This window comes from Arvicola amphibius, chromosome 18 (genome assembly GCF_903992535.2).
Source record: "Arvicola amphibius chromosome 18, mArvAmp1.2, whole genome shotgun sequence".
In the NCBI taxonomy this organism is placed as follows: Eukaryota; Metazoa; Chordata; class Mammalia; order Rodentia; family Cricetidae; genus Arvicola; species Arvicola amphibius.
This window is the reverse complement of record NC_052064.1, coordinates 12,490,047-12,516,626: the sequence shown is the minus strand read 5'-3', so window position 1 is coordinate 12,516,626 and position 26,580 is coordinate 12,490,047. Positions and strand designations below refer to the sequence as shown.

Genomic DNA, 26,580 nt, shown 5'->3' with positions numbered 1-26,580 from the left:
CTATACACATACAAATAAATAAAAATTAAATAGATTAAAAATAACAATAAAGAAGCCAGGCAGTAGTGCCACATGCCTTTGATCCCAGCACTTGGGAGGCAGAGACAGGTATTTCTTTGGGTTTGAGGTCAGTCTGATCTACAGAGCTAGTTCCAGGATAGTCAGAGCAATAAAGTGAGACCCTATCTCTAAAAATAAACAAATAAATAATGATTTTTAAAAAGCAGGCTGATCAAGCCACAGGCAGCAAGCCAATAGGCAGTGTTCCTTAATGGCTTCTACTTCAGTTTTTGCCACCAGATTCCTGCCTTGAGTTTCAGCTCTGCCTTCTCTTCATGATGGCCTGTGATTAAAACATGTAAGCGAAAATAACTTTCCTCTTCAAGTTGCTCTTGGTCATAATGTTTTATCATAGCAATAGAAACCCTAAGACAGAAATATAAAGATTTACCCAATAAATGGAATAAGGCAAGTCATATATATATATAGTATGGAGTTAATATCCAGAATACAAAAATAATCCCTACAGCCAGAAGAAAAATAAAATATACTAGTGAAATGCATATCCAAATCAGAGTGAGACTTAGAGTTAGGGTAGTTCCATATGTATCTCAGAAACATAGAAATAGCCAAAAAGTATAAGCAACCCCAGTCCATCAGCAAATGTATGGATTTTTGAGGTGTGCAAGATATAGGTCTGTGTGTGTTCTGACGATAGAATGTTTTAAAGAATGAAATTCCAGCATACCACAACACAGATTAGCCTTCTGGACATCATCCTAAGAAGTTGCATTAGCCCATGTATCTAATAAAATATTCAGAATACTCAGATTTCAGTCACTGAGTCTGTAGGCCTTGAGGGAAACTGTTATTGTTCAGTGAGTAGGGTTTTCGGTTTTGCAAGGTAAGCACTCAAGAGCGATTTTACAACCTCATGCTTAATATGACTAAACCATACAGTTTCAAATAGTATCTATCTAGCGCAGTGGTTCTCAACCACACACAGCAACCCTTGACCCTTTTCACCAGGGTCATCTAAACCATTGGCAAACATGAGTATTTACATTACAGTTAATAACAATAGCAAAATTACAGTTATGAAACAACAACAAATAATTTTGTGGCTGGGGTCACTAAAAAATAAAGGGCTGCAGCAGTAGCAAGGTCACTGATGTAGAGGGTGGAGTAGTTGATTCCACAAGTTAATACTTAATGTGGCTAAACGGTACAGTTTCAAAAGTTAAGGTGATAGGTGTTTTGGTATGTTTTAAATGATGTTTTTTCAGTGAGAGGATCCGGGAGGCGATGAAGGAGGGAAAACTGTGATCAGAATCAGAATATTGTATGAAAAAGTTCAATTTTAAAAAGTGTTTTTTAAATGTAAAGGAACAGGCCTACAACCCAGGTGGCGATGGCAGCACACACCTTTTAATCCTAGCACTCGGGAGGCAGAAACAGGTAGATCTCTGAGTTCAAGGCCAGCCTGGTTGAATTCCAGGATGGACAGGGCTACACAGAGAAACCCTGTCTTGAATCCCCGCACACACACACACACACACCCAAAAAAGAGAAGAAAAGAACAGGCCCACAAATGGATTCTTTGAAAGGAAGATGACCCCTAGCAAGTCTCGATTGTTTATTTTAGATTGAGGTGAATTACATGCTTTCGAAATACAAGACTTTAAAACCTTTCTTTCATTCTAGAGAAACTCATATATTTGTCTTTATTCCTTTAGGTCTTACAGACCGTTCTACCTTCAGCTGACCAGTATGCCTTCCATAAACTGCTCTACTCAGAAGCCCTGCAGCCCATTTGACATAGATAAGCCGTCTAGCATCCAAAAGCAAGCTCAGCCTAAACCCAGGTTGGCTTGAAACTTTATTTTTTGAAGAAATGCTATTTAAGCTATCTAGATTCTCAATTATTGCTGCTTTTTTTTTTCATAATCATTTGGGATATCGTATTTTGTACCATGGTAGTGTTATGGTGCTTGTTTCTTCAGTGAATATTTGTAATGCTTCTTCGCTACATTTAGTCTGAAACTAATTGCATTATTTAGAAAATGTTAGATAAGAAATGGGCTCAAATAATGAAACCTCTTTCTCTTGACCATTTGAACTGTTCTTCAGAGCAGCCGTTACATTTTGTTTTTATTCTTGAAATGTCATTAAAGGTATTTGCTTTTACAAGTCTCTGATTATGGCGGATTCTGCATATGATAGTTTTAAGAAAATAAATTTTTAAGTTATTCATTGAGTTTAGCAATAATTTTGTTACCCTATATTTCTATTACTAGAATTAATACAGATGGCGATAAATGTGGTGGAACCCCAGTTCAACTCCAGCTGAAGGAAAAGAGAAAAAAAGGATATTGTGAATGCTGCTTACAAAAATATGAAGATCTCGAAACTGTAAATGTCATTTTACACTTGGGATTGGTATTTCTAAAAGCCTAAACATTTTTATGTTTGAATCTTGCCTTACTGTTGTGGTTTTCCTTTGGAGCGTAATGGAAAGATATTCTTTGGTAGAAACCTAGCTCGTGCTTAATGATGATCGTAGGGGTGGAACTCAGAGCTTTACACATTATGGGCACGTGCATCAGCACTGAAATTTAGCCTGAGGCAGTTGAAATTTTAAGAACCCAAGGAGGGAAATCAACATTGAAAAGAATACCTTTTATTCATTCTGTTGCTGTCTATTGAGCACTTAGTATATAACTACATGATAAAAATAACAAAATCTATGTAACAGCATTAGGTCAGTGCAAGTAGAAACAGCAGGAGCGAGATGTTGCTCTTTATTTAGGCTTGGCAAAGAAATACCTAAGTGATGTCTAAGTAGAACTACAGAGAAGTTAGGTAATCAAATTTCTCAATACTGACGGAAATTGGCAAGGGAGCGCCCAGAGCTGGGTGAGAGAGTCAGAGTACAAGATGATGGTCTGTACCAAGCCGTGGTGGGATTCTTGAGGCACAGCCCAGGCTGTTGAAGCAGTTCAGGGATGAGACTGAGAGCGTTTATATGATCCTTGGTTGAGAAGAGGCAGATGAGTGAAAAGTTAGTGTGTTTTGGTCTGAGCAATTACGAAAGAAAAGACTTGTAAGAACATGTTAGATGATGGTAGTGTTTAAAAATGAGGACAATTGGAGTTTGTAAGCTGATTAAAAAATAAGAACTTTGGAATCACTGACAACCTGTCCATGTGCCCTTAGAGTTTAGTGCATAGCAAGTGCTCATTAATCAGCGCAGTTATTATTTGAGTTCTTAACTTTTAAAAGAGTAGATAGACTACTGGTGTACAACATACACCTCTCTAGTTTCAGATACTCAGGAAGCTGAGGCAGGATGAGTATTTGAGTGCATAATCTATAGGACATGAACAACGTGGCAAGACCCGTACTCAAATAAAGATAGATGGGGGCAGGGAGATAATAGTTGGAAATTTAGAGTATTAAGTCTGAAAATACTGATTCATAAAGCATCTGACTTCATCTTAGATGAATTAGAATTTTGTTTTGTAACCCAAAATATATTAATACTTAACCAGGGGTTTGACTTTGTTTTATTTACATAATAAAGGAGAAAATTCAGTTGGTTTAAAATTGCATTGACTCAGAAGATAGTTTCTTAAAATTTTTCCTTCTTCCTTCTAATTGTTTTGAAACTAAGGTCATTGATTTTTTTTTTTCTGAAATCAATTGGCATTGTGAGAACAGAATAATCTAGAATTTTGAGGTTCTAATGTGATAGAAAGTGTAAGAATAGCAGGAAAGTTGTTCACTGGTTGCCACAAAGAAAGTATATTTGAGAATAAAATTGAAAATCATGACTTTAAGGGTTTTTTTTGTTGTTTGTTTTTAAATTTAAACTAAAGGTCACTCGTAATCACAGCACTTTGGAGACATGGCGAAAGGAAGGGTCTTGGGTTTGGACCACATAATATGTATGATCTTTGGAAAGAAAAAGTACATTGTTTTTGAACCTTGAATTTCACAGTAATTCTACACATGCCAAGAGACTGAGTTAGCAAATATTTTTGAGGACTTGGGAGATGACTGTTAGTGATGTGCTTATAAAGGAACTAAGATTGATCTCCAAAACCCACATACAAACCCTAGACATGATTATAGCAGAAATAATAAAGATCCAGAGACAGATATCGAGGTTCAACCTGAAGATCAGAAAAGCAAAGCAGCCAACCACTAGAGAGATATTTTACCTCTACCGTATCTTCAGACCAAAAGGTCAAGATCCTGTCTCCAGGAATCCTCAGACTCCACACTCCAGTGAGTTCCTATCTCTTCCCCTTTATATTCCTCTTTCTGCCTAGCCATATCACTCCTGTCTACACCTCCCTGTTACTGAGATTAAAGGTGTATGATCCCAAGTGTTGGCATCACTTTTGCGTGAGCTCCTTTTCTCTTAGATTCAATCTTGTTTAGCCCAGGGTGGCCTTGAGCTCACAGAGATTCGGCTGCCTGTCTCCCAAGTCCTGGGATTAAAGGTGTGTACCACCACTTCCTGGCCTGTATGGCTGACTAGTATGGCTGTTTTGTCCTCTAATCTTCAGGCAAGCTCTATTAAAACACAAATAATATACCACTATATATGATGGTGTACATGTTTAGTCCCAGTGCTGGGGCAGAGACAGGTTGGTTTCTGGGACTTGCTGGTCTACCAACCTACTATTTTTGTTGGTGGACAGCCCCTGAGGAAGACACAACAGACAAAGTTATCCTCTTATGTGTACACAAATACACATAAAAGGTTTTGTGTACTGGCGGTAAACCAAACATTCCCTAGCTTTTCTAACTTGTATAGCTGGCATAGAAAATAGTTTTATATACATTTACAAGTATGGTGAAGTATTTTTTTCCTCTCCCCTGTTCTACCAAACAAGGTTTTTCTGTGTAACTGCCATGGCTGTCCTAGAACTTGCTTTGTAGAACAGGCTGGCGTTGAGCTCAGAGATCCACTTGCCTCTCCATTCCCAATGCTGGGATAAAAGGAGTGCGCCACCACTTTATATTTTTACTTAAAATAAATTGTATTTTTTTTTAAAAAAAAAACATACAAATAAATATAAACAACATACAGCAAATAAATGTAAACAACATACACAAAAATTAACTGGACTCAATGTCTGTACTTAGTGAAATTTTATACAGTTAATATTAGGCATGCGGATTGTGGAGCTTCATACTAAATCTTACACTTTCAATACCAAATATATTTTAGGCATTTATCCACCAAATGGGTGGACTTAGAATGGATAATTTAAAGCAAGATCACACAGTGTCAGGAATAGAAACCTTCATGTTCTTCCCATATGTAGAATTTAGCCATTAGTATATGTACTTGTGTAAACAAATGTGAATACAGCATGACTTGTAGAGAACAGAGACCAGGAAAGGCTGAGTATATAGGGATGAGGACAGTCTGGATGCAGGTAATGGGCATGACTTATGAAAGATGATGTAAAGCTAATTGTTTTTCTAGTTCTAATTCTAGCTTAGAGAATGTTCAAGTTATGTGGACTAGAACATACAATGGTAGTAAATGATGAAAAAGGTATTAGACTGCGGGTTCAGTTCCCAGACACAAAAATAGAAGTAAATAGTAAATAAGATTGCTTGACTTAGAGTGTTAGAGAAGGGACAGACATTACCTAAGTAATGAAAAAAAATCTTAAGTAGATATAGAGAGGAACTATGTAAAATTGGAATTTCACTTAAAATTAATAAATGGTTCTTTTTCTTTCACAGAGTTTAAATGAACTCAATCTAAACTTTAAGGTGTGATTTTTAGATTTTTTTTTTCCCCCCAAGAAGGTTTCTCTGTGACTGTCCTGGAAATTAGCTCTGTAGACCAGGCTAGCCTCAAACTCAGAGATCTGTCCTTGCCTCCCAAATGCTGGGATTTCAGACATACGCCACCACTCCCGGCTCTAGGCTTTAGATGCAATATCCTGAATCAGCTGACAGACAAATGGTAGAATTAGCCTGGAGATCTCACTCATTCGCAAGGAACTTTGTGTCCTTTGAGTTTTATACTATAAATTTGTTTGTATTTTATTTGACAGGGTCTCACTGTGTAGCCTTGGCTGGTCTGGAACTCATTATGTTGACAGGAAGGCCTCCAGTTCAGACACCTCTCTGCCTCTGGTCCCTAAATGCTAGGGTTACAGATATGTGCTACATGCTCAGCTTATTTTTCCTTCTAACCACTCTTAAGACTAAAAAATTCCTCAGTAGGTAATGAGATAATTTGCTTGCTCATACTTGGATGTTTCTTCAACAATGAGTCTAATTGTAATGTGTATATTTTGTAGCATTTATCATAGATTTTGGGTTTTAAGGTTTACTTTTACATAAGTACGTATGCGAACATACGACATGTGTAGAGCAGTAAGTGCTTGTAACTGCTGATCCAGCTCTCTAGCTCTGTAGATTGTTTTTTAAACTCTTACTGTCTAGACTCTTATATATTTTAGATTCTTGTATATTAAGTTAAAAGACTTCATTTAATTGGTAATTATATGCAGCAGTGGATGAAAAGATGTTTTATAAAATATTAGTATATTACTGGTTGCTAAAGGTAGTTCTTAAGAAAGGGTCTTTCCTTTTTTTCTATTTTTGGTTAATTTTGAGCCAGAGTTTCTTGTGTAACAGCCCTGACTGTCCTAGAACTCACTTTATAGATCTCAGACTCACAAAGATCCTCCTGCAATTAAAGGTGTGCTCACCCACACCCAGCTGAGAAAAGGTCTCTTTGAAAATATTTAAATTAAAATATAAATACATCATTTCCCCCTTCCCATTTCCCACCCATTCCAACTACTGCCACTTGCTGTCTCTCAAAAATTCATGGACTCTCTTTAAAAAAATTGTTGGTTTATCTATGTATTCTATTCAGTCCAGCAAACGTTACTTGTATGTATGCAATATCAGGCTAACCACTTTGTGTAAGATAATTAGCGTTCTCTTCTCAGCATTCCTTAGTCGTCTGTAGTTTTTTGTCTAGGGTTGGAGCCTCGTGAGATTGCTACCTTCCATCTTAGCATGCATATTGATGTTGTCCTTGCCCCGCTGATGATTGGACAGCTGTCTTTGAGACTTGTAGGTGTTCTCACTGTCATTTGCAGGGATGCTGTCTTACAGCAGACTCTGTTCTCTGTCTTCTGCAGCCGTCTGACCTCTTCTGTGATGTTTACTGGAACACCACACTCTCCTAGTCTCTGCATTTGCAGTTGTAGTTTTCTGTGACCTCCATCCATTGCAGAGACAGATTTTTTTGATGGGAGGGGGTAAGAACTACACTTAATCTGTGGTTATAAAGATGTTTAGAATAGAGTCAGTAATTACGCTGGTTTATTAAAGGGGAGGTAGGAGCTGTCTGTTAACTGACACACAGCTGTCATCCCATCCCAAGTGCAGTGATTACAGACTGAGGAGCAGTGCCTGCCAATGCAGTTCTGTGTTTGATGTCAGAGTAGATACATAAAAAACTGATAGAGACATTTATATGACAGAAATTCTTTCTTTGATTTGGAATTATTTTTGATTTAATTGATACAATTATTGAGTACAGTTTTATAATGCTTTTTGTTTTGTTTTAGCACCTTCTGAGTGAGAGACACAGAAACTTTGCACAGAGTAACCAGTATCAAGTTGTTGATGATATTGTATCGAAGTTAGTTTTTGATTTTGTGGACTATGAAAGAGATACACCTAAAAAGAAAAGGTAATTAATTTGCCAAAGTTCTACTTAGGTTGTTAAGCTATTTTAAACTAAAAATTAATCTTGTTTATCTGCTCTTAGAAGGAACATAGTTTTTTTACATGATATAAATATGGTTTAGAACTAATACCCTCTTCCCTTCTTTTTCCCCTACCACCAAAGGTATTTAGTCTCCCTCTAACATGGTTTTGAAAGGGAGTTCACAGGTTTTTCTATTAAGCTCAGTATAGAGTTGATATTTTAGGTTTGGTGAACTGAAAGAGTCAGTGGCCTCTACTCAGCTTTGTTACAGAACACGGCTGTGTTGCAGCAAACATTAGTTAATAAAGTGAAGACCAGATGTTACCAGTAGGGAATGTTGCCAACCTCTGATACTGAACTATGGAACTTGGTGTACTCAAATTAAAAATGTTGATTCCTAACAGAGACACTGTCAGACTTTGAAATGTGAATACAGTAGTGTTTAGTTTCCATTAACTGCACACTGACAGTTTGAGTCCTAATTAGATTATTCTCAAATCGAAAATTTTAGAAATGCTTTTCTATGCATGTACAGTTGTCTAATTTTATACTAATCTTAAGCAGTAAGATTAGAGATGAGATATTAAAGTAAAGCTTCTGAAAGGTGAGTAGGAAGTGCTCATCTTTAGGTCTGGATTAGGGCAGTACTTTACTTACTAATGTGGCCATGTGGAACCAACTGAAAATTTACATTTTTTTAAAGTTTCAGGAAAGGCATGAGCATTCAGCTTTTAAACTGGTCACTTCCTAATCATTTTCCAGTGTCGTTTTTACGTGTTGCCAGTCCGTATACAGCTGTGAAGTTACAGGTGGAGCAGAGTTGTCACTCATTTGTTGAGAGGAACTCTAGACCCCAGTTTGGTTTTGCTTTGCTTTTTAGGGATCAAACCTAAGGCCTCATAGATGAGGCACAAAAGGAGTCTTAAAGAGTAAACCCCATTTATAAGTGAAGGGAACCAGTCTGGTGGTAGAGACAGTGAATTGTGCACTGCCCGTGGTTTCCTGGGTTGGTAAGGCAAGTGTAACTGGTGACAAGACACCTTGTCATCATTTGTGCGTAATTTGGGATTGTTGAAGAGAGTAGTATCCCAATTATTCTAGATTCTGCATGAAGAAGAGTTTCGGCTCAAATATCTGTGAAATTGAAGAACTACTTTGTCACCTTTAGAAATACAAATATCTAGTTCACTTTGATATGAAATATTTTAAATATAAATGAAAATCGTATGATTCTGCTTTCAGTTTCTAGTAAATACTTTCTGCTTAAAAAACTAGAAATTATACATTAAAATATGAAGCAAAGTGCTGAAAGTTACATTTTCTCAGGATAACAACAGAGTTGGGCAGGTAGAGAGCCTGTCACCTGATTCCTGCTGTTTAAGTTTCTGATGATTCAGGATGTTGGTTCTCTCGGGGAAAGAAAAGAATGTGAATGAGAAATGGGTACACTAGAGTTTTTCACATTTTAAAACATCTGAAGTAAATGTTAAGATTTCTGTGTTGAGATATCTTAAATGGGTTTTTTAAATAAGTTATAGACAGTTTTACTAATTTCTAACTTTTGCTTTCCTTTTTTTCTTTATAAAGAATAAAATACAGCACCGGATCCCTTTCTTCTGTTTCTCAAATTGTCCTGAAAAACACTGAACCAAAGGAGAAGCTACAGTTAGAGCCCATTTTTCAGAAGGACATGGGAGACAGCAATAGGCTCAAGCAGGATTTTCAGTGTGAAAAAACTCAGAAGCCTGAACAAAAGCTGGTGTTTGCTTCAGAACCTGTGTCCAACCCTTCAGCTGGAGTGGAAGGGTGTGATGAGAAAACAGTGAGCATGGTACATGCAAGTGACCCTGGCCTAGAACAGAATTTTACACCGCTACCTCCATGTAAAAATGAGCAGGAAGGAATTCTTGATGTTTCTGAATATAAATTAATTATTAATAGAAGTGATTTAGAACAGAGGGTAGGTGACTCTCCAGGTGTGCCACAGTCATGTGTAGAAGTTTCTTATCTAAGTACAGAAAATAGTCCACCCCAACCAAAATTAACAGCAGATAATACACATTTTTCAGCAAAAGATCTACAGAATAAGGAAATTCATTTTGTGTTTGGTCCCGATTCTGACCTGGTGACTTTAAATCCACCAAAGGAAGACCTACCAGTGAGGGCCGGAACTCCACCCTGTAGTCCCCAGGGCCCTGATGAGCGTGACGTTGAGAACATGGATGATTTGCCTTGTGGTAAGATCCAGCGGAAAGTGAGAATGTTATTAGGGCAAAAGAAAAAAACCGTGAACCCAAGTGCTGAATTGGATTCAAAAAGAACTGAGTATCCTGCATGTGAAGACAGAACTTGTGGGTCACCCGTACAGTCTCTACTGGACCTCTTTCAAACAAGTGGGGAGAAATCAGAATTTTTGGGTTTTACAAGCTACACTGAAAACAGTGGAATATGTGATGTTTTAGATATTTGGGAGGAAGAAAATTCAAGTAGTCTGCTGTCGTTTTTCTCTTCCCCTTCAGCTTCTACATTCGTTGGATTTTAGTATTTAATGTGTTTTTCAGAAGTCAAAGCTATATTCTTGAAACTTTTATAGATACATATACAATTGTTAGGAGTTGTTTTGGGTTTTTGTTTTGACCAGCTTTGTATGAAATCATATGTAAATATTAATTAAGATGATTGTAATTTTTTACAGAATTGAGTAGCTGTTGCAAATTATACAATAAATCTTGTGATTTATTTTATATAACTATGGTCATAATTGTTTCCTGAGAGTTGTAATGAATATCATTTGCTTCATCACTGACAGTAATTTCTTTTCTTTTTTTTTTTTTTTTCTTTTTGTTTTTCGAGACAGGGTTTCTCTGTAGCTTTGGAGCCTGTCCTGGAGCTAGCTCTTGTAGATCAGGCTGGTCTCGAACTCACAGAGATCCACCTGCCTCTGCCTCCCGAGTGCTGGGATTAAAGGCGTGCGCCAACACCGCCCGGCTACTGACAGTAATTTCCAGTGAGATTTCAAACAGATCAAAAATTGAGCACTATACATTGTATGCTATTAACCATTGCACATTAGCATAGATTTTCATCATTAACATGTTAGTGCCTAAAATAAAACTTCAGATAGAGAGGAAAAAACATATTAATTGGTGTATTTGGATTCTTGAAGTTACTAAACATACTGACTCTAAACACTGACCCAGCTAGATTCTACCAGGATCCTTATACTGCAAACTGAGGTTATTGAAGGGATCAGAACAATTCCAAAAAATCGTAAAGGAGAGCTTAAACCACTGACCTTTGCGGAAGTTGTAAGTTGAAAATAATTTCTTTAAAAATAATTTGTTTACTATTAGATGATTAAGGATATAGTGAATTATTGGGATTGTTTTGAAATGCCTGGGAGGACTATCTTAATCTGGTACTTGACTATACATTAACTTGGAACAGGGAAAATTTAAGGTGAAATTCATCTTACCTTTGAGTATATTTGGTAAGAGGGAAATATTTACTGTTGTAATTTTTAAAAGTGGCACGCGAGAGAAAGACACCATGCAACAAAGCTCAGGTGGAAAGATTTTTTATTGGGGGAAAGTAAAAGAGAGGAAGAGGGGAGACTGGCCTGTGGGGGTAGGAGCAGCACAAGAGAAGAGAAAGGCACAAAGAGACAGGCAGAAACAGAAAGAGACAGGAGGTGGGTCTGGCCCACCTTTTAAAAGGGAATGAAGTCAGTGTGCACAGAAGATGCTCTTAGTGGTTGCAGCTAAGGACGAATCCTGTAAGTACCCCAAGGACAGGCTAGTACAGATGCCTGAATACTAACATTGCTCCTTTTTTATTACTATAAAAAGGTGAGGAGTAAGAAACGAGTAGCAAGTGAGGGAAGGATGAGGACACAGTTCTCAAGACTACTTCCTGTTGACTTGGGGGGTGTTGTTCATGAAGGGACAAGACCAACTCCATTTTGTGTAGGCCCCGCTGCTCAAGGTTGATATCAGCAGAGTGGAAAGTCCCTCTGGACTGTAGCCAATCAGAGAGTCAACCGTACCCTTATGCTCATAACTGTAGATTTGTGGGGTTTTGCCTTTATAAACCCTGCCTAAGAAGAGTAAGGCACATCCTCTGGCCCCCATTGTGTCGCTGTAGAAGACAAGGTCTCTACCACCGTTTGTACTTCATGAGTAAACCTTGCTTTTGCATTTTAGCGAGTCTGTGGTGGTCTTCTTGGGGCCTCCGCAACCTGGACACAACAGATTTGGGGCATCCTTGACTCCATCTGGTTTATTTCTGTTCAGATTTCCTGCCTGGTTCTACTCTGCTAAGCCATTAGCTGAAATAGCTTTGTTCAATAAAAGCAACACGTATGCAGAAGAACATCCCACATCATAGAGCTGTAACAGCTCTCGCAGCATAGCAGAACTGCTACATTTATGTGGGAAAATTCCCTTAGAGCAGAGCAGAACCATAGCATTGGCTGGGGAGACTTTCCCTTGCTGGCACAGAATTGTTCGACTATGGCGAAGCAAAGCATTTCAACAACATTGCTGGAGAAACCCTCCTCTGCTGGATCAGAGTTATTAGGGAAATCTTTCCTGGAGCAAGGCTGTAACACTACTGGGGAAACTGTCCCCACCAGGCAAAAGCTATAACACTTCTGTTAGAATACCTTTGCCTTCCAAGCTTTAGGTAACCCTTGGCTTCCTGCTGCTAGGATACCATTCTGAGCTTTAGCTAATCCTTGGGGTGTGAGTGCCAGGATACCTTTCCCTTCTGAGATGTAGGTAACCCTTGGCTTCCAAATGCAAGAGTACCTTTTCCCTTCCAAACTATAGGTAATCCTTAAATTTGTATCAATATACAAAACTACTTTAAAAGAGTAGGAACATATATAAAGTATGTTTTAACAGAAATAAAGTTTGTATCAATATACAAAACTCCATACCAATGTAAAATATTTGGGATTGATAGTGACTTTATTTTAAAGTAGATTTAATGATCTACACTTTTATCCTAGCCTTTCCATATGCTCTCTTTTTTTTCAGAAAGGGATCCTTAAATCTAACCTTTCTTTCTTAGTTTTCAACCAATCCTCCCTAAACGAAGACAAACATTCATGACCCACCAAACAACCAAAAACCACCCACTCTACCTCTTGGGAATGTAGGCACTGTATTCCTAAAATTACATCATGATATCTGGGGGGCAATAGCATCTTTAGGAACCCCTGAGAAAATTGAGATAATGATCAAATCCTGGGGAAACTAACTGTACCATTGCTTGCCCACTCTGTATGTAATGGCAAAGTGAAGGGCTTATCTGAAGTCCTGACTAGAGTAGCCTATGATGAGGTGTTTATCTAATTACTCTTTTGTCAATAAAAAAAATCAGAAGTCAACAATCCAAAAATGGCTGCGATCCTCTCTTTGCCAGTCTTACTACTTTCTGTCTATCTGTCCTGTCCTCCAAAACTTCTATGATTAATTTTGGTCAGCTAGTGACTAACTTTGCCCTCTGACTCAAAGCCAAATTTATTATAAGAATGTGATCAAAATATACATTTCCCCCTTTGGTCTAAATAAAAAAGAAAGGTTTTTAACTAACATAGTAAAACTATATGCAATAAGTACAATAACTATATGCAAATATATTCAGATAAGAATTAACAATGTCCAGTCCATTTGGGCTTAGCAAATTCAGAGAAAATACTTTATTATCTATCCTATCCTGGTTAGTTGAAAGTTTTGTACTTAATTTACTTTCTATTCTAACTTGTATTACCAATCCAAAACTATCTTTTTATGTCTCTCAAACATAAACACTTTACACCACTTTTGTGAGTTTCTTTTCTAAATTTGGTAACAAGGAAAACTATTAACTATATCAACTCCATCAGAGACCTGAGAAGGATATATTACCTGAGTAAACAGGAAGTGCAGAGCAGCTTCTAAAACTCAGAAATGACAGAAACATGTGGCTCCCTGAGCAGTCTCTCAAGGTCCCTCTGTAAGGTTGAGCACCTATCTCAACAACCTACAGGCCTAGGATATTGACAGACTTTTCTGTGAAGCAGGAATTTGGAGGGATTATCCTGCCTCCTCTTGGCAAGTTTCAACAGTCACTACCTTTTCCGTTGTGCCTTTCCAATTTGGACAGCATACCGTCAGTAGTACAGGCAAGTGTAGTTTCTTGCCCAGTGACTAACTGATACCACAAAGAAAGTAACTTCCATATGGAGTTTCTTCCATGACCATCATCTTCTCTGAATTAGATTGGAGTTGCTGGGAGCAGACATTTCTCGCTGTCATAAAAGTCCTTATATTATTAATACATCTTAAGTGCCTTATTCTGTAGCTCTCTGTAGTGTTGGAAGACCACTTGTCTAAAATACATCCCTGTTTGATCTTGAAAACATACCTAACATGACTACAAGTTTGATTGTAATAGGTGACTTAACAACCTGCATTTCTCAATTATCATAGTTTGTAATAATAACTTAAGGATTAGAAATTTATATTACATTGTTAAATGAACTGTATAGGTACAGTCTTTAAAAAGTGTAGAAACATATGTACAATTGTAATAGGTGACTAACAACTTGCATTTCTTTATTATCATAGTTTGTAATAATGATTAGAAATTTATATTACATTGTTAAATGAAGTGCATAGTACAATACCTTAAGAGTAGGAACATATGTACAGTATGTTCAAATGAAGCTAGCCTTAAATTTGTATCATGTCGGGGGCCAGCCTCGACAAAAATACCTCTTGCTAGGGTAGGGGCATGGTGATCAGAAAAAAAAATAGTAAAGATGATGAACACACGAATAAAAATAATAAAACAGAAAACATAGGATAGTATCAGGAGGGAGTTCCAGTGAATACTGAAATTGCCCATGTTTAATTTTCCATACACTTTTATACCCCAATACTAAAGGGGGAAGAAGGCAACAAAAGACTTCTTTAGTATGATACTAAAGACAACTCGAACAGTTAATTGCTTCAACACTTTTAGACATCAAATCATTGGCATTCTGTTGTTTAGGCAGTGAACATACCCTAGACCAAATATCCTGAGAGCAGCCATTCCCTAGGTCAAACCTCCTGTTACAAAAGAAGGAGCAGAAGTATGCTTGCGTATTCTGACCATTTGTTAAGATAGAGTGGGATCTACTTGTATGTGCCATCTAAATGTGAAAACAATCAAGTAACCACATCCTGGGTTAGGATGTGTATCCCTGGTTGTCAACAATTTTTAGCAACCTCCAAACTCCCTGACCATCAGACAAGGTAGAAACTGGCTCACATTTTTGGGCCTTCACAGTATCAATATACAAAAATATCTTAAACAAGAGTAGAAACATATAAAGTATAATAAAAATAACCTTATGTAACTGGAGGTTTCTCTCCCACCTGCCAGTGTGCAAATAACCACTCGGAGGCTTAATATTAATTACAAATATTTAGACTGTTAGCTCAGGTTTATTATTAACTAGCTCTTATAACTTAATTAAACCATTTCTATTCTATATTTTGCAGTGAGGCTCATGGCTTCTTACCTCATCTTGCTTCTCCAGCAACTGCTGGCATCTCCCAGACTGCACCTTCTTTTTTCCTGTATGTTTGGATTTCCCACCTAGCTATATTCTGTCCTGCCGTAAGCCAAAGCTTCTTTATTAAGCAATGGTTATAAAACATTCACAGCATACACAAGGGTATCCTACATCAACCTTGAATTTGTATCAATATGTAAAAACACATAACAATGTAAAATATTTAAAACTAGTATTTGCTTTTTGGTTTAAAAGTAGATTCAATAATCTATCATTTCTAAATCCTCCATTTTATTTTCAAAATAAGATTACTAATTAATCTTTGTTCATCTCTTTTTCTGGCAATTACCAATAACAACTTATAACCAACCCCCATAAAAATGACAAATATTTAAATCAGTTTTTTTCTATTATTCAATGTCTCTCCACAGACATTGTATCTTTTTCATTAGAATTTAGAAATTTAAAGTCAATTAAGCACAGTATAATCTATCTCTGGGGTCTTTATTACTGCTTTCTGTTTATTAAGCATATTTTAAAAGTTCGGTTAGATCTATCTATAACTGCATGTCCTGTAGAATTGTGCAGTATACCTGTAATATGCTTTGTGTTGTAATATACAAAAAAAATTAAACCTGTTTTATTTTACTAAAGACATATGCTAGAGCATTGTCTGTCTTAATTTGTAAAGGTATCCCCATAATGGCCATGACTTCTAGTAAATGTGTTATTACAGAATCAGCCATTTTAGAACTTAAGGCAGTTGCTCATTGAAATCCTGAATATGTATATATGCTATGGTGCATATTTAACTTTCCAAATTGCAAAATGAAACACATCCATTTGCCCAACTTCATTTCTTTGAGTACCTTTTGTGTTACTTTTTATAAGTAGTGGAGTTTGATATACATAGAACTGTAGTTAGAAGGCCACTTGTTCGTTTCCTGGCTGCCCAGACTCCTGAAATAATCGCACAGAAACTATATTATTTAAATCGTTGCTTGGCCCATTAGCTCTAGCTTCTTGGCTAACTCTTACATATTAATTTAACCCATTTCTATTAATCTGTGTATTGCCATATGGCAGTGGCTTACTGGGTAAAGTTTTGGCATCTATCTCCGGAGGGGCTGCATGGCTTTTCTCTAACTTGTCCTTTTTTCCCCCCAGCATTCAGTTTAGTTTTCCCCGCCTACCCCTATTCCTTGCACAGGCCCAAGACAGTTTCTTTATTAACCAATGCTATTCACAGCATACAGAGGGGAATCCCATATTGTAGAGCGAGTAGGAGATTTCTTTGCCTTGTCAAGTGATGAAAAAAATATTTCTTTAAACATTTTCTGTTAGCATAGTGTTTCCTATTTAATTCTGAGGCTTCTAGCACATTTTTCACTAACAGCTGATTGATTTCATCATTACTTTGTACTAGAGAGTGTGACAGACAGATGTATGGAATCTGATATTTTATATACGAAGGATGAATTATCTTTCTGATTACTTGTTGCTGTTGAATAAATTCCAAAGTTGTTTCTGAATCATAGGGAATAAATTCAGAAGTTTCAATGTGTAAAACACCTCTTTCTGCATAGTGAGAGTCAGTAACTACATTAACAGGTTCTGGAAAATCTAATAATACCCTGAGAATACTATATAATTCTGATTTCTAATCTGAATCATAGGTCGTTTGAGCCAACTTACTTCATTTTCTTGACTAATAACCTTTCTTTTCTGATGTATTTGCATCAATATAAAATGTTGAAGTTCCAAAAATTGGTGTTCCCTTTATTTTATGAGGGAGAATCCAATTGGTTCTTTTTATAAAAGTTTCTTGCTTTGGGGAAATTTGTTACTAATCTTTCCCAAAAAATTATTTCAAGTTCTTTTTCAATGCTCATTTTCTGCCCATAATGAGGCAATTTCAGTATTAGTAAAAAGGTACCACAATTTTTGATGGGTCTATTTCTGCTAGTTGACAAAGTCTTAATTTTCCTTTCAGTATCAATTCAGAAAACTTTTTTACATAGGTCTTTAGTTTTTCTTCCATTTGTGTGCTAAAAATACCCATTCTAAGGTATTATCTTCTCTCTGCAGAAGAATTCCTCTAGGAGAATGAATGGAAGGTTAAAAACAACCTGGATATACTTAAACTCAGATCTAAGGGATACCGTGTGCATCCTGTAATTTCTTTTCTACCAGTGTCAATATTCTCTCAGCCTCAGCTGATAGTTTTCTTTGATTATTTAAGTCCTTATCACTATGTAAGGTTTGAAATAAATTACTCAGTTTTTGAGTTGTCAATCTAATTGTGGGCTGTAGCCAGTTAATGTTTCCCAGCAATGTTTGAAAATCCTTAAGAGTTTATAATTAATCTCTATTGATTTGTATTTTCTGTAAACCCATCTTTTATCCTAAATAATTAACAGAATCTCTTCTTTGTGTTTTTTCTGAAGCAATTTGTAATCTCCAACATGGCAAAATTTTATTTACTTCATCAAACATTTTTCCTAAAGTATCGGTGTCTTGAATTAGTCAATAAGATTTCATCCATGGTCAGGCAGTGGTAGCACACATCTTTAATCCCAGCACTCAGGAGGCAGAGGCAGGTGAATCTCTGTGTCAGTCTGGTCTACAAGAGCAAGTTCCAGGACAGACTCCAAATTTACCAAGAGAAACCCTGTCTCAAAAAAAAGATAATCATCCACATAACAGTAAATTATAGGTTCAGGAATCTGTTTATGAATTAGTTCTAATGGCAGTTGTACAAAATATTGACATAAGGTGGGGCTGTTTAATATTCCTTGTGTCCTTGTGGATGATTCTTCTAATGGTACCTTCTAACAGGCTGGGGATTATTATAAGTGGGAACTATGAAGAAAAATTTGTTCTTGTAAAGAAATAGTAAAAAAAATAACAGTAATCTTTTAAATCAATCAATATAATAGGCCATCCCTTAGTTAATAAAGAAGGCATAAGAGTTCAAGGCTTTAAAGAGCCCATTGACTGAATCACCTTATCGAAGCCCCACCATGATGGTATTTGAAGATGGAACCTTGAGAAATAATTAGGTCATGAAGGTGAAACCTCCATGGTTGAATTAATGTCTGCATTACAAAAGGGAGCAAGAGATGGTTGGGGAGAACTGGAATGCTCTCTATTTGTGTCTCATAAAGACAAGGACAAGGTGACTGATGTCCATGGGGCAGGAAGTAGCCCTTACCTGACACCAAGTCTTGCAGCTCCTTCCTTGCTTTCTGACTTCCAGCACTGTGACAAACGTTCCATTGTTACTGTGTTTTGCTTTGTAGTGCTAATGGTCAAATCTAGGACTGTTACATCGCAGTTCCTTAAATGTTTGATACTTAAGTTACCCAGTCTATGCTATTATTGCTGTAGCAACACAAGCTAAGACAAACCTTAAAAAAAGTATTTAAATTTTTGTTACATCAAACTGGTATGTTTAGCTTTTGAAATTATTTAATATATTCCAAACATGCTAAAAACAAAAGTGAGAAGAAAGCACTCTGTTTAGAGCAATGTCATAATTAAAACGCTTACACAACCCATTCTTTTAGCTAAGAGAATCAAATTAGGAATGGGACTCATGACATTGTGGGAGAACACAAAACACATTCTTATGCTTCAGGCTCTAATTATCTTTTACTGTAGTCATTTCAGAAGGCTGTGTGTTAAAGTCTAATAGACTCCTGAAGTTGTGCTCAAGCTGTAGACAACTGCATGCGAGATAAGATTCTTAACCATCTCATTGATTTGAAGACTTACACATTTTTGAAATTCCAATATGCTTCATGACATGTAGTTCTCAAAAATATGACATTCAATTTAACCAACACCATGTGTTGAAGATGCTGCCTTTTCCCCCCAGTGTGTATTTCTGGCTTCTTAATAATAATAATAAAAAAAAAATCAGGTGTGCATAGCTGTGTACATTTATGTGTCGGTCTTCAGTTTGATTTCATTCATTAATGTGTCTGGTTTTGTGCCCAAAATAGACTATATATTACTATAGCTCTGTAGTACAATTCAAGGTCAGGGATAGTGATATTTCCTGCAGTTGTTTGGTTATGCAGTTTTGCTTTTCTGATTTTTTTTTAATGTTTCCTTATGAATCTGGAGATTTTCCCTTCATGATCTGTGAAGAATTGTGTTGGGATTTTGGTGGGGGTTGATGTAGATTGCTTTTGGTAGGATGGCCATTTTTACTATATGGAAGATCTTTCCAACTTCTGATATCTTCCTCAATTTCTTTCTTCAAAGATGTAATTTTTTTTATTATTCAAGTCTTTCTTTCACTTGCTTGGTTAGAGTTGCTCCAAGATATTTTCTATTGATGTTATTTTGAAAAGTATTGTATTGTTTCCCTGATTTCTTTCTCAGCTAGTTTGATGTTTGTATATGATAGGGCTACTGATTTTTCGAGTTAATTTTGTATCTAGCTACTTTGTGGAAAGTGTTTATCATCAGTAGGAGTTCTCTGGTGGAATTCTTAGAGTCACTTATGTATACTATCATATTATGGGCAAATAAAGATACTTTGACTTCTTCCTTTCCAATTTGTATCCCCCTGATTTCCTTCAGGTGCCTATTGTCCTAGTTAACACTTCAAGTATGGAGAGTGGACAGTCTTGTCTTGTTCCTGAGTTTAGTGGAATTGCTTTGAATTTCTGTCCACTTAAATTGATGTTGGCTATAGGCTTGCCATAAACTGCCTTTATTATGTTTAGATATGTCCTCTGTATTCCTAATCTCTCCAGGACTCTTACCACGAGGAGATGTAGGATTTTGTCAAAGGTCTTTTCTGCATCTGATGAGATGACCATGTGTGTTTTTTGTCTTTCAGTTTGTTCATATGGTGGATTACAATCATTGATTTACACATGTTGACCCATCCCTGGGAAGAAGCCTCCTTGATCTAATTCTTAATTTCCCTTTTTCTGCTGTTCAGATGTTTGACCTGAGGCTGTAATGGTAGTGTATGTGAGTCTCAAAATCTGTAACATGGAAGTGCTAATTATGTAGACAATTATTACTATTTTTATCCCTGTGAGTCTTTAACATTTGCAGTGGGGAGGGTGTGGTAGGACTGCCTGAGAAAGTCAGTTCCCCTATCTGTTACCTGTACAGGTTTGAGGTTGGCAGGTATAGGAGGCAAACCAACCACTGAGAATCCAGCTTATTCCCACTTCACATGTCTGCCTAGAGCTTTGGCACATGTCTTCTGATTCTCCTGGAGTTGGGTTTATGACTCTCCTCTAGGTATTCAAAATAAAATGAAATTAAAAGCCGTTTAAAAAAGTCTTGCGGATGGAGACATGGCTCAGGGGTTAAAAATACTGGCTATTCCTCCAGAGGACATGGGTTGTATTCCCAGAACAAACAGGACCTTCTGTAATTCTAGTCCCAGAAACTCAAGCCTCTCTTCTGGTTGCCAACAGTACTGCACACTCACGGTGCACAGACACACCTGGACTGCAAAATACCCATAACTCACACTCAGGGTCTTTATCATTGTAACCACCTGGCACATAGTAGGCCCTCAGTTCATATCTGTGGAATGACTGACTTACCATGCACGCAGGACTTGGTCGCTTGGTAACTCAAGCCAAACTAACTCGTGAACAACAATGCTATTCTTTGTGGTCGCTGGGGGAGAATTCCCGCTGCTGCGACCGCGCAAGGTGGTGTCCCTCACCTCTCCTAAGTGCTTTTCCTTCCTGGGGTCTGCAGTCCCCGGGTGGCAACGGTCGCGTCGCTGTGGAGACCAGCGAGATGCGGAGAGGGAACTACATTTCCCAGCTACTCCGGTGCGAGCGGCCGGGTGCGGTGGAGGTTGGGGGTTTGGCGTGGTGGTGGGGGGGGGGAGGGGGCAAGTGCACCAGGCCCGCTGCGCACCCGGCTCAGCTCCCTGCCGAGCTGGCCGCCCGCCCCGGCCTCCGCCTGGGGATGAAGTGGGAGGCGCTAGAAGCCACTTAGCTACAGCCTGGCGCCCGATGCGGCGCTCGAACGCTGCCCCCGCCACCGAAGCGCCCGCGAGGCACAATGCAGCACTGAGGCAGCGGCGGCTGCGGCAGCGGCAGAGGCGCGGGCCGGGAAGGGGCGGCGGGGAGCCGGAGCCCGTGGCCGGGACACGAGCAGCTGAGCGCCGCCACCATGCAGGCAGCGGCGGCCGCGTCCTTCTGGCTGCTCTGCGTCTTAGGGACCTGCCCCCTGGCGCGCTGCGGTCCGGCAGGTAAGTTCGCAGCTGCTTAGGCTTCCAGGACTCTTTGGAACCCTGAGGCCCCCCGAAAAGCCGCATCTGCGTTTCCACAGTGCGCGTTTTTTTTTTTTTTTTTTATTTGTATATTTTGAAGGGTGGTGAGAAAGGCGCAAACGTGTGGGGGCTCAAGGATGCATCAGCAATCTGGGATCAAATGCCTTTTTTTTTTTTCTTCCTTGAAGAAGAGGAAAATGGGGAGAATGGGAAACGGGTGCCGTGTTTCTGGGCCCTGGGATGCTCTCGGATGAGCTGGTCCAGAGCTTTCCAGCTGGCGTCTTTGCGTCCTTCCCTGATGGGGTCCGGCAGGGAGGAGGCGGGGGAATTTTCGTAGGGCTTTATTTATTTATTATTTATTTGCCATTTCTCTCTACTCCCGCCTGCCCTTCTGCCTGCCTGCAAGGAGACGCCTCACTGAGAGAGCTGGAGAGGAGGGACGAAAACCGCTTCCTGGAGCGCCAGAGCATCGTGCCACTGCGCCTCATCTACCGCTTGGGCGGCGAGGACGAAACTTGGCACGACCGCCTCAACACACGGGTGCGGGGCCACCCTGGCGGCAGACAGGTGAGGGAGGTGGTCCGTGGCGCAGCCTCACGACCCCACGTTTGCTTAGGGTTGCCCTGGAGACGCGGTGCATAGGGTGAAAAGAGCACAGTCCTAATGCGACTCATGCATGATGCTCCTGGTGCAAGAAGGAGGAGAAAAGGAGACCGAAAAAGGAACCCAAAGAAGCACAGGCCCAGGGCTTTGCAGAAGGGGCGGGGGCTGTTTGGAGGGGGTGGCGGTGGATGCTCCTAGTAGCCCAGTAACCTGAGCAAGGAGCAAGCAAGGGGCTAGAGGCCAAGACCTCAGGCAAAACTGCACCGGGTAGGAGAACATTGTGTTTGGGTAGGATTGCATCATCATCATCGTCGTTTTAACTGCGAGAGAAGGCTTTATAACACAAGATACACAGAAAGAAGGGAAAAGAAGGAAACTAGGCATCCCTAGGAAACCCAAGCAAAAATAAACTACACTGCAAAATCGCCTGCTCACTTACTTTGTGAACACCAGAGATAGGCCTAACCACTCCTGACTTCTATAAACTGGTCCTTCCTACTTTTTCACTGTTGTAATTAGGGCTGTATTGTTACCGAGCACCTAATTTGTTAAAAAAAAAAAAAACCCTAATTTATTGCATTACATTAATCAAACTAATGTGCCTGCATTTAAATCAATACCAAACATCTATAGATATGTTTGAAAATCATTTTGAAGTTACTGGCTAATTCTAGCCCATATTTTTGGAACCACGTAAGGGTTTTTCTGTTTGTACGCACCAGCCTGACGTTGATCCTCAAGTACATGTGAAGCTCACATAGTTGAAGATTGTTGTAAACATTATGAAGATAAGCTGGACACTTTTCCGATCGTACATGCACGCGACACTAACATAACTGTAATGTGTTAATGTGCTCGGCTATTCACATGTGTGATATGTAAAGTCTGAAAAATATTTGTCTAGATTTTGCAGTCAAATAATGGGCTCCCCTAAAATTCTGACATAGGTAGAAATTCAGGGTTACTTGTAGTATCCTCTGACGTTAGATGATTGTAGTAGAAAACCTTATATGCCCAGCCCTTAATGGAGTTTATTATCCGAATTAATGTTTGACAGCTGCTTATGTTTCTTTTTGTTCTGACTTGTTTCCACGGGAAAGCTGTATAAGCAGGGAACCTGTGTTTTATTTTTTAGTTAATAAATGTTATTCCCGTGAAGCAATATTCTGATGTTCGTTTGTAGCCTTTTGCTAAAAAACCCAGACACACAGAAACTAGACAGAGGATTATGATGACTTCTGGCTTCAGTGATTGGTAACTTACAGGCTGTCTTCTTTTGTCTGTCTCCTGCTATTCTTCTTGCCCTTTCTGTATGACTTTGAAGTAAATGACATATTATTTATTAAATTTTTTCAGTAGTCAGAGTCTGAAAGGTAAGGGTCATTTAGAAAAATGTAACCCTGAATTGCCATGTTAAGATTCGTTAATACTGTAAAGCAACCGTTCCTTCAGAATAACGTTCACCTGTCTCAAAAATATGCTTCTATGTGTATAGTTTATATGCATATTTTTCCTCATTTTGAGCTAGAGCTGAAGTAAAGTGCATACTTAGTTTATTTTAGTCTCTTTTACCATATGGTTTCTTCCACCCATTCCTTTATTTTTTTATTTTTAATTTTCCTTGTAATTTATTTATTAAGACATGAGGTTGTCCATTCTCTATAGAGTTTTCCATGGTCTGGATTTTGCTGATGTAGGTGGTTTGCTAAAACAAGTCCTAGAGAATTAGGAAAGGAAAGGAAAGACAGACAGAGTCAGAGATGCAGGAGGAGGAAGCGAAGGAGCAGACTCTGGCACTCTGCATCTCTGCCTCCTGTGATCACGCCCGAATACCTTCTCTATGACGGTGGAGCTTCTGCCTCATGCTGATCATGGCCCCAGTGCCTTCGTCTTCTCTATGCTGGTAAAAGACCAGTAAGTTTGAAAAACAGGCTATTCTTTTTTTTCTCTCTCTCAGTGTTTTTAGGATACCACTTCTGAGATGTTTTGACTCATAGCCCTCTTCACTGGGGCAGAAGATATATACCATAGGCCCTTCATGAGTAAACTCCACTATTGGGAGAACGAGACTATTGTTTGGTGTGCCATAAATGACTTGGTAGAGTTTATATTAAGCAGCATACATAGATTATGAATTCAAGTCTGAAGTGGAAGTAATGCTATTTATAACTAAGACAAATTATCCGTGGTTTCTAAAGGTGCAGACAGTGTATGTTGTCTGCATCAGTTGGTAAGTCAGTGTGACCAGGACCCTTAAATTGCAACAGGACAGCATGGGGAACTGACACAAAGGCCTATGCACTGCTGCATACCCAACGTTTCCTATAGTAAGGAAAGTCACGGGTTTTCTTGTCCGCTGGGCATTTCTGGTTCCAAGAGAGCTGTAATTTAACCTGAAAATAAATGTGTTGGTTCTATATAGCTCTTCTTCTTCTTCTTCTTCTTCTTCTTCTTCTTCTTCTTCTTCTTCTTCTTCTTCTTCTTCTTCTTCTTCTTCATCATCATCATTATTATTTTATAAATAGACAGAACTTTTGGCATTGTAGGTACCCATGGATATTTTTTAGCAACTCCCCTTGTATTTCAGAAATAACATTTAGATGATTTTTTCCTGTGAACTCATAAGTCGCGCGCGCGTGTGTGTTTGTGTGTGTGTGTGTATTTCATTTATTGACTCATTAAAAGGATTTTATTCAGTTGAGCTCTTGATATTTAGCATGTTAAAATAAACCAAGGCCACGGGGATTTAGAGATAAAAGACACTTCTAGCCTTTAAGGGGTTTACAGACAGCTGGGAGAATGAATGAGCGTATGAACAATTACTCTTTGCCCTTCAGTCTTGAGGTGATCACAGACTGCTGTGGAAAAGGAGAAAGCCCAGCACTTAACCCCTCGAGCAGTCAGGGGGCTCTCCCAGGAGGCACTGTCTGATCTGTGTTTTGAGAATGAGTTAAAAAAAATTAGCTAGGTTACAGAGAGGGAGTGGGCATGTCTAGCAGAAGGGACAGCAAATACAGAGCCCCATGGAAGTCAGGTCTTGTCTTTGTTAGCTGAAGGTGAGACCTGGGGGACCAGTGTGAAAAGGAAAAGAGTAGCTTCTAGCTGCTGCCCAAGTTCTTGACTTTCTGATGAGTTGGGACTTGGTTCAGCAGGCTGTCTAAGCATTTTAGCAAGGAGGATTAGCTGGCAAAACTCCCGATCCTGTGTTCTAGTCGTAAGGTCACAGAAGAATCATTGTATTTCCTAAGAGTGAGCAGGCTTAATTATTCATTTTTTTCATATTCCCTGATAAATGCTAATATTCACCATTGAGCTTCACGGGACTGAGCTCCCAGACGTCCTGAAAACACTTGTACATGAGTAGCATTTACAAGGTACCCAGACCCATGCTGGGCACACAGTGAGTCTAAGAGTCCGTTAAGTAACAGTAGCTCCCTTGCACAGCTGGGGAGACTGTTCAGAAATTTTATGACGTCATTTGAATGCAAATGATGCCCTAATTACCTGAATTTAACACATTCCCCGAAATTACAAATTACTCATGTTTTACATAATGCACTGAAACTGAATAGCCTTAGAAAGAAGAGCGCTTATAGGCCACTTAAATTAGTTCAGAAATTACTTCTTACTTGACAAGCAACTGCCCAATGGTAGTCGGCTATGTAGTCTTCAAACTCACAAAAACTCCATATCAGGCTTCTTTGATTATTGCTGTGAACTTGTTTCAGCTTTTATCCATAAATGGGAATATTATGCTTTTATTTTAGAAGAAACTTTATTTTTCTTCTGGTTGAATGATGGCTTTATTGCTACCAATCCATATTGTGAAGTTTTTGTTTATTGCATGAGTTACTCCATTGCATGCTAATTCATATTGTAACTGGGAGGATCAGTCCGTGTAGAAGCTTATTATGCCATAAAATACTAAAAATTATAGTCAAAATAGTTATAATTGATTGTGGATAACCTGGCTGTCTTTGGGGTGTTAAATATGAAGTAGTTCCAAGCTTGGAAAAGAGCCCTAGGATATTCAAAATATTGAATCTTTTTTTCTTCAGTTGCAATAGTATTTATGCTAAAAGAACTGCATGTTTGTGGATAGTAACGTAAAATTTACAATGTTTTTTTTTTACCAATTTGTGTAAGGTATCATCTACTGATTTTTATTGATGGTTTAATATTGATAACCCTGTAGTTGTTATTTAGAATATGCTTACTAATGATTGCTCTTTTTGCAAGTTAAGCATCATAACTTTACTATATCTTCAGAAATGGGTTATTTGATAGCTTATTCTTTTTACATAGTTACCTATAAATCCTGTTATTTATTTTAAATCAAGTAGCTCTGTATTTCTGTATACAACATAATTCCTCCCATCGGAAATGTTTGTTGTCCGT

The 26,580-nt window shown here is 38.4% G+C and overlaps 2 protein-coding genes across 19 annotated transcripts in view; both read left to right on the top strand.

The window, feature by feature from the left end:
* The window catches only part of Dbf4 (DBF4 zinc finger), a 30,785-nt gene extending 20,372 nt beyond the window's left edge, over window positions 1–10,413 (top strand). For 2 of the 3 annotated variants that reach the window (XM_038315371.1, XM_038315370.1), the window contains exons 9-12: window positions 1,737–1,865; window positions 2,298–2,412; window positions 7,623–7,747; window positions 9,353–10,413. In XM_038315371.1, coding sequence (XP_038171299.1) covers window positions 1,737–1,865; window positions 2,298–2,412; window positions 7,623–7,747; window positions 9,353–10,307 — 1,324 coding nt within the window. In that variant the 3' untranslated portion in view covers window positions 10,308–10,413. Of the gene's footprint in view, window positions 1–287; window positions 359–1,736; window positions 1,866–2,297; window positions 2,413–7,622; window positions 7,748–9,352 lie in introns of all 3 variants that reach the window. The other variant, XM_038315372.1, reaches the window with a different exon arrangement.
* An 11,066-nt stretch (window positions 10,414–21,479) lies between these two features.
* Window positions 21,480–26,580, top strand: part of Adam22 (ADAM metallopeptidase domain 22) — a 199,987-nt gene continuing 194,886 nt past the window's right edge. For 8 of the 16 annotated variants that reach the window (XM_038315344.1, XM_038315347.1, XM_038315346.1 and 5 more), the window contains exons 1-2: window positions 21,480–21,558; window positions 21,986–22,146. In XM_038315344.1, coding sequence (XP_038171272.1) covers window positions 21,480–21,558; window positions 21,986–22,146 — 240 coding nt within the window. Of the gene's footprint in view, window positions 21,559–21,985; window positions 22,163–26,580 lie in introns of all 16 variants that reach the window. The other 8 variants (XM_042054279.1, XM_038315348.1, XM_042054276.1 and 5 more) reach the window with 2 other exon arrangements.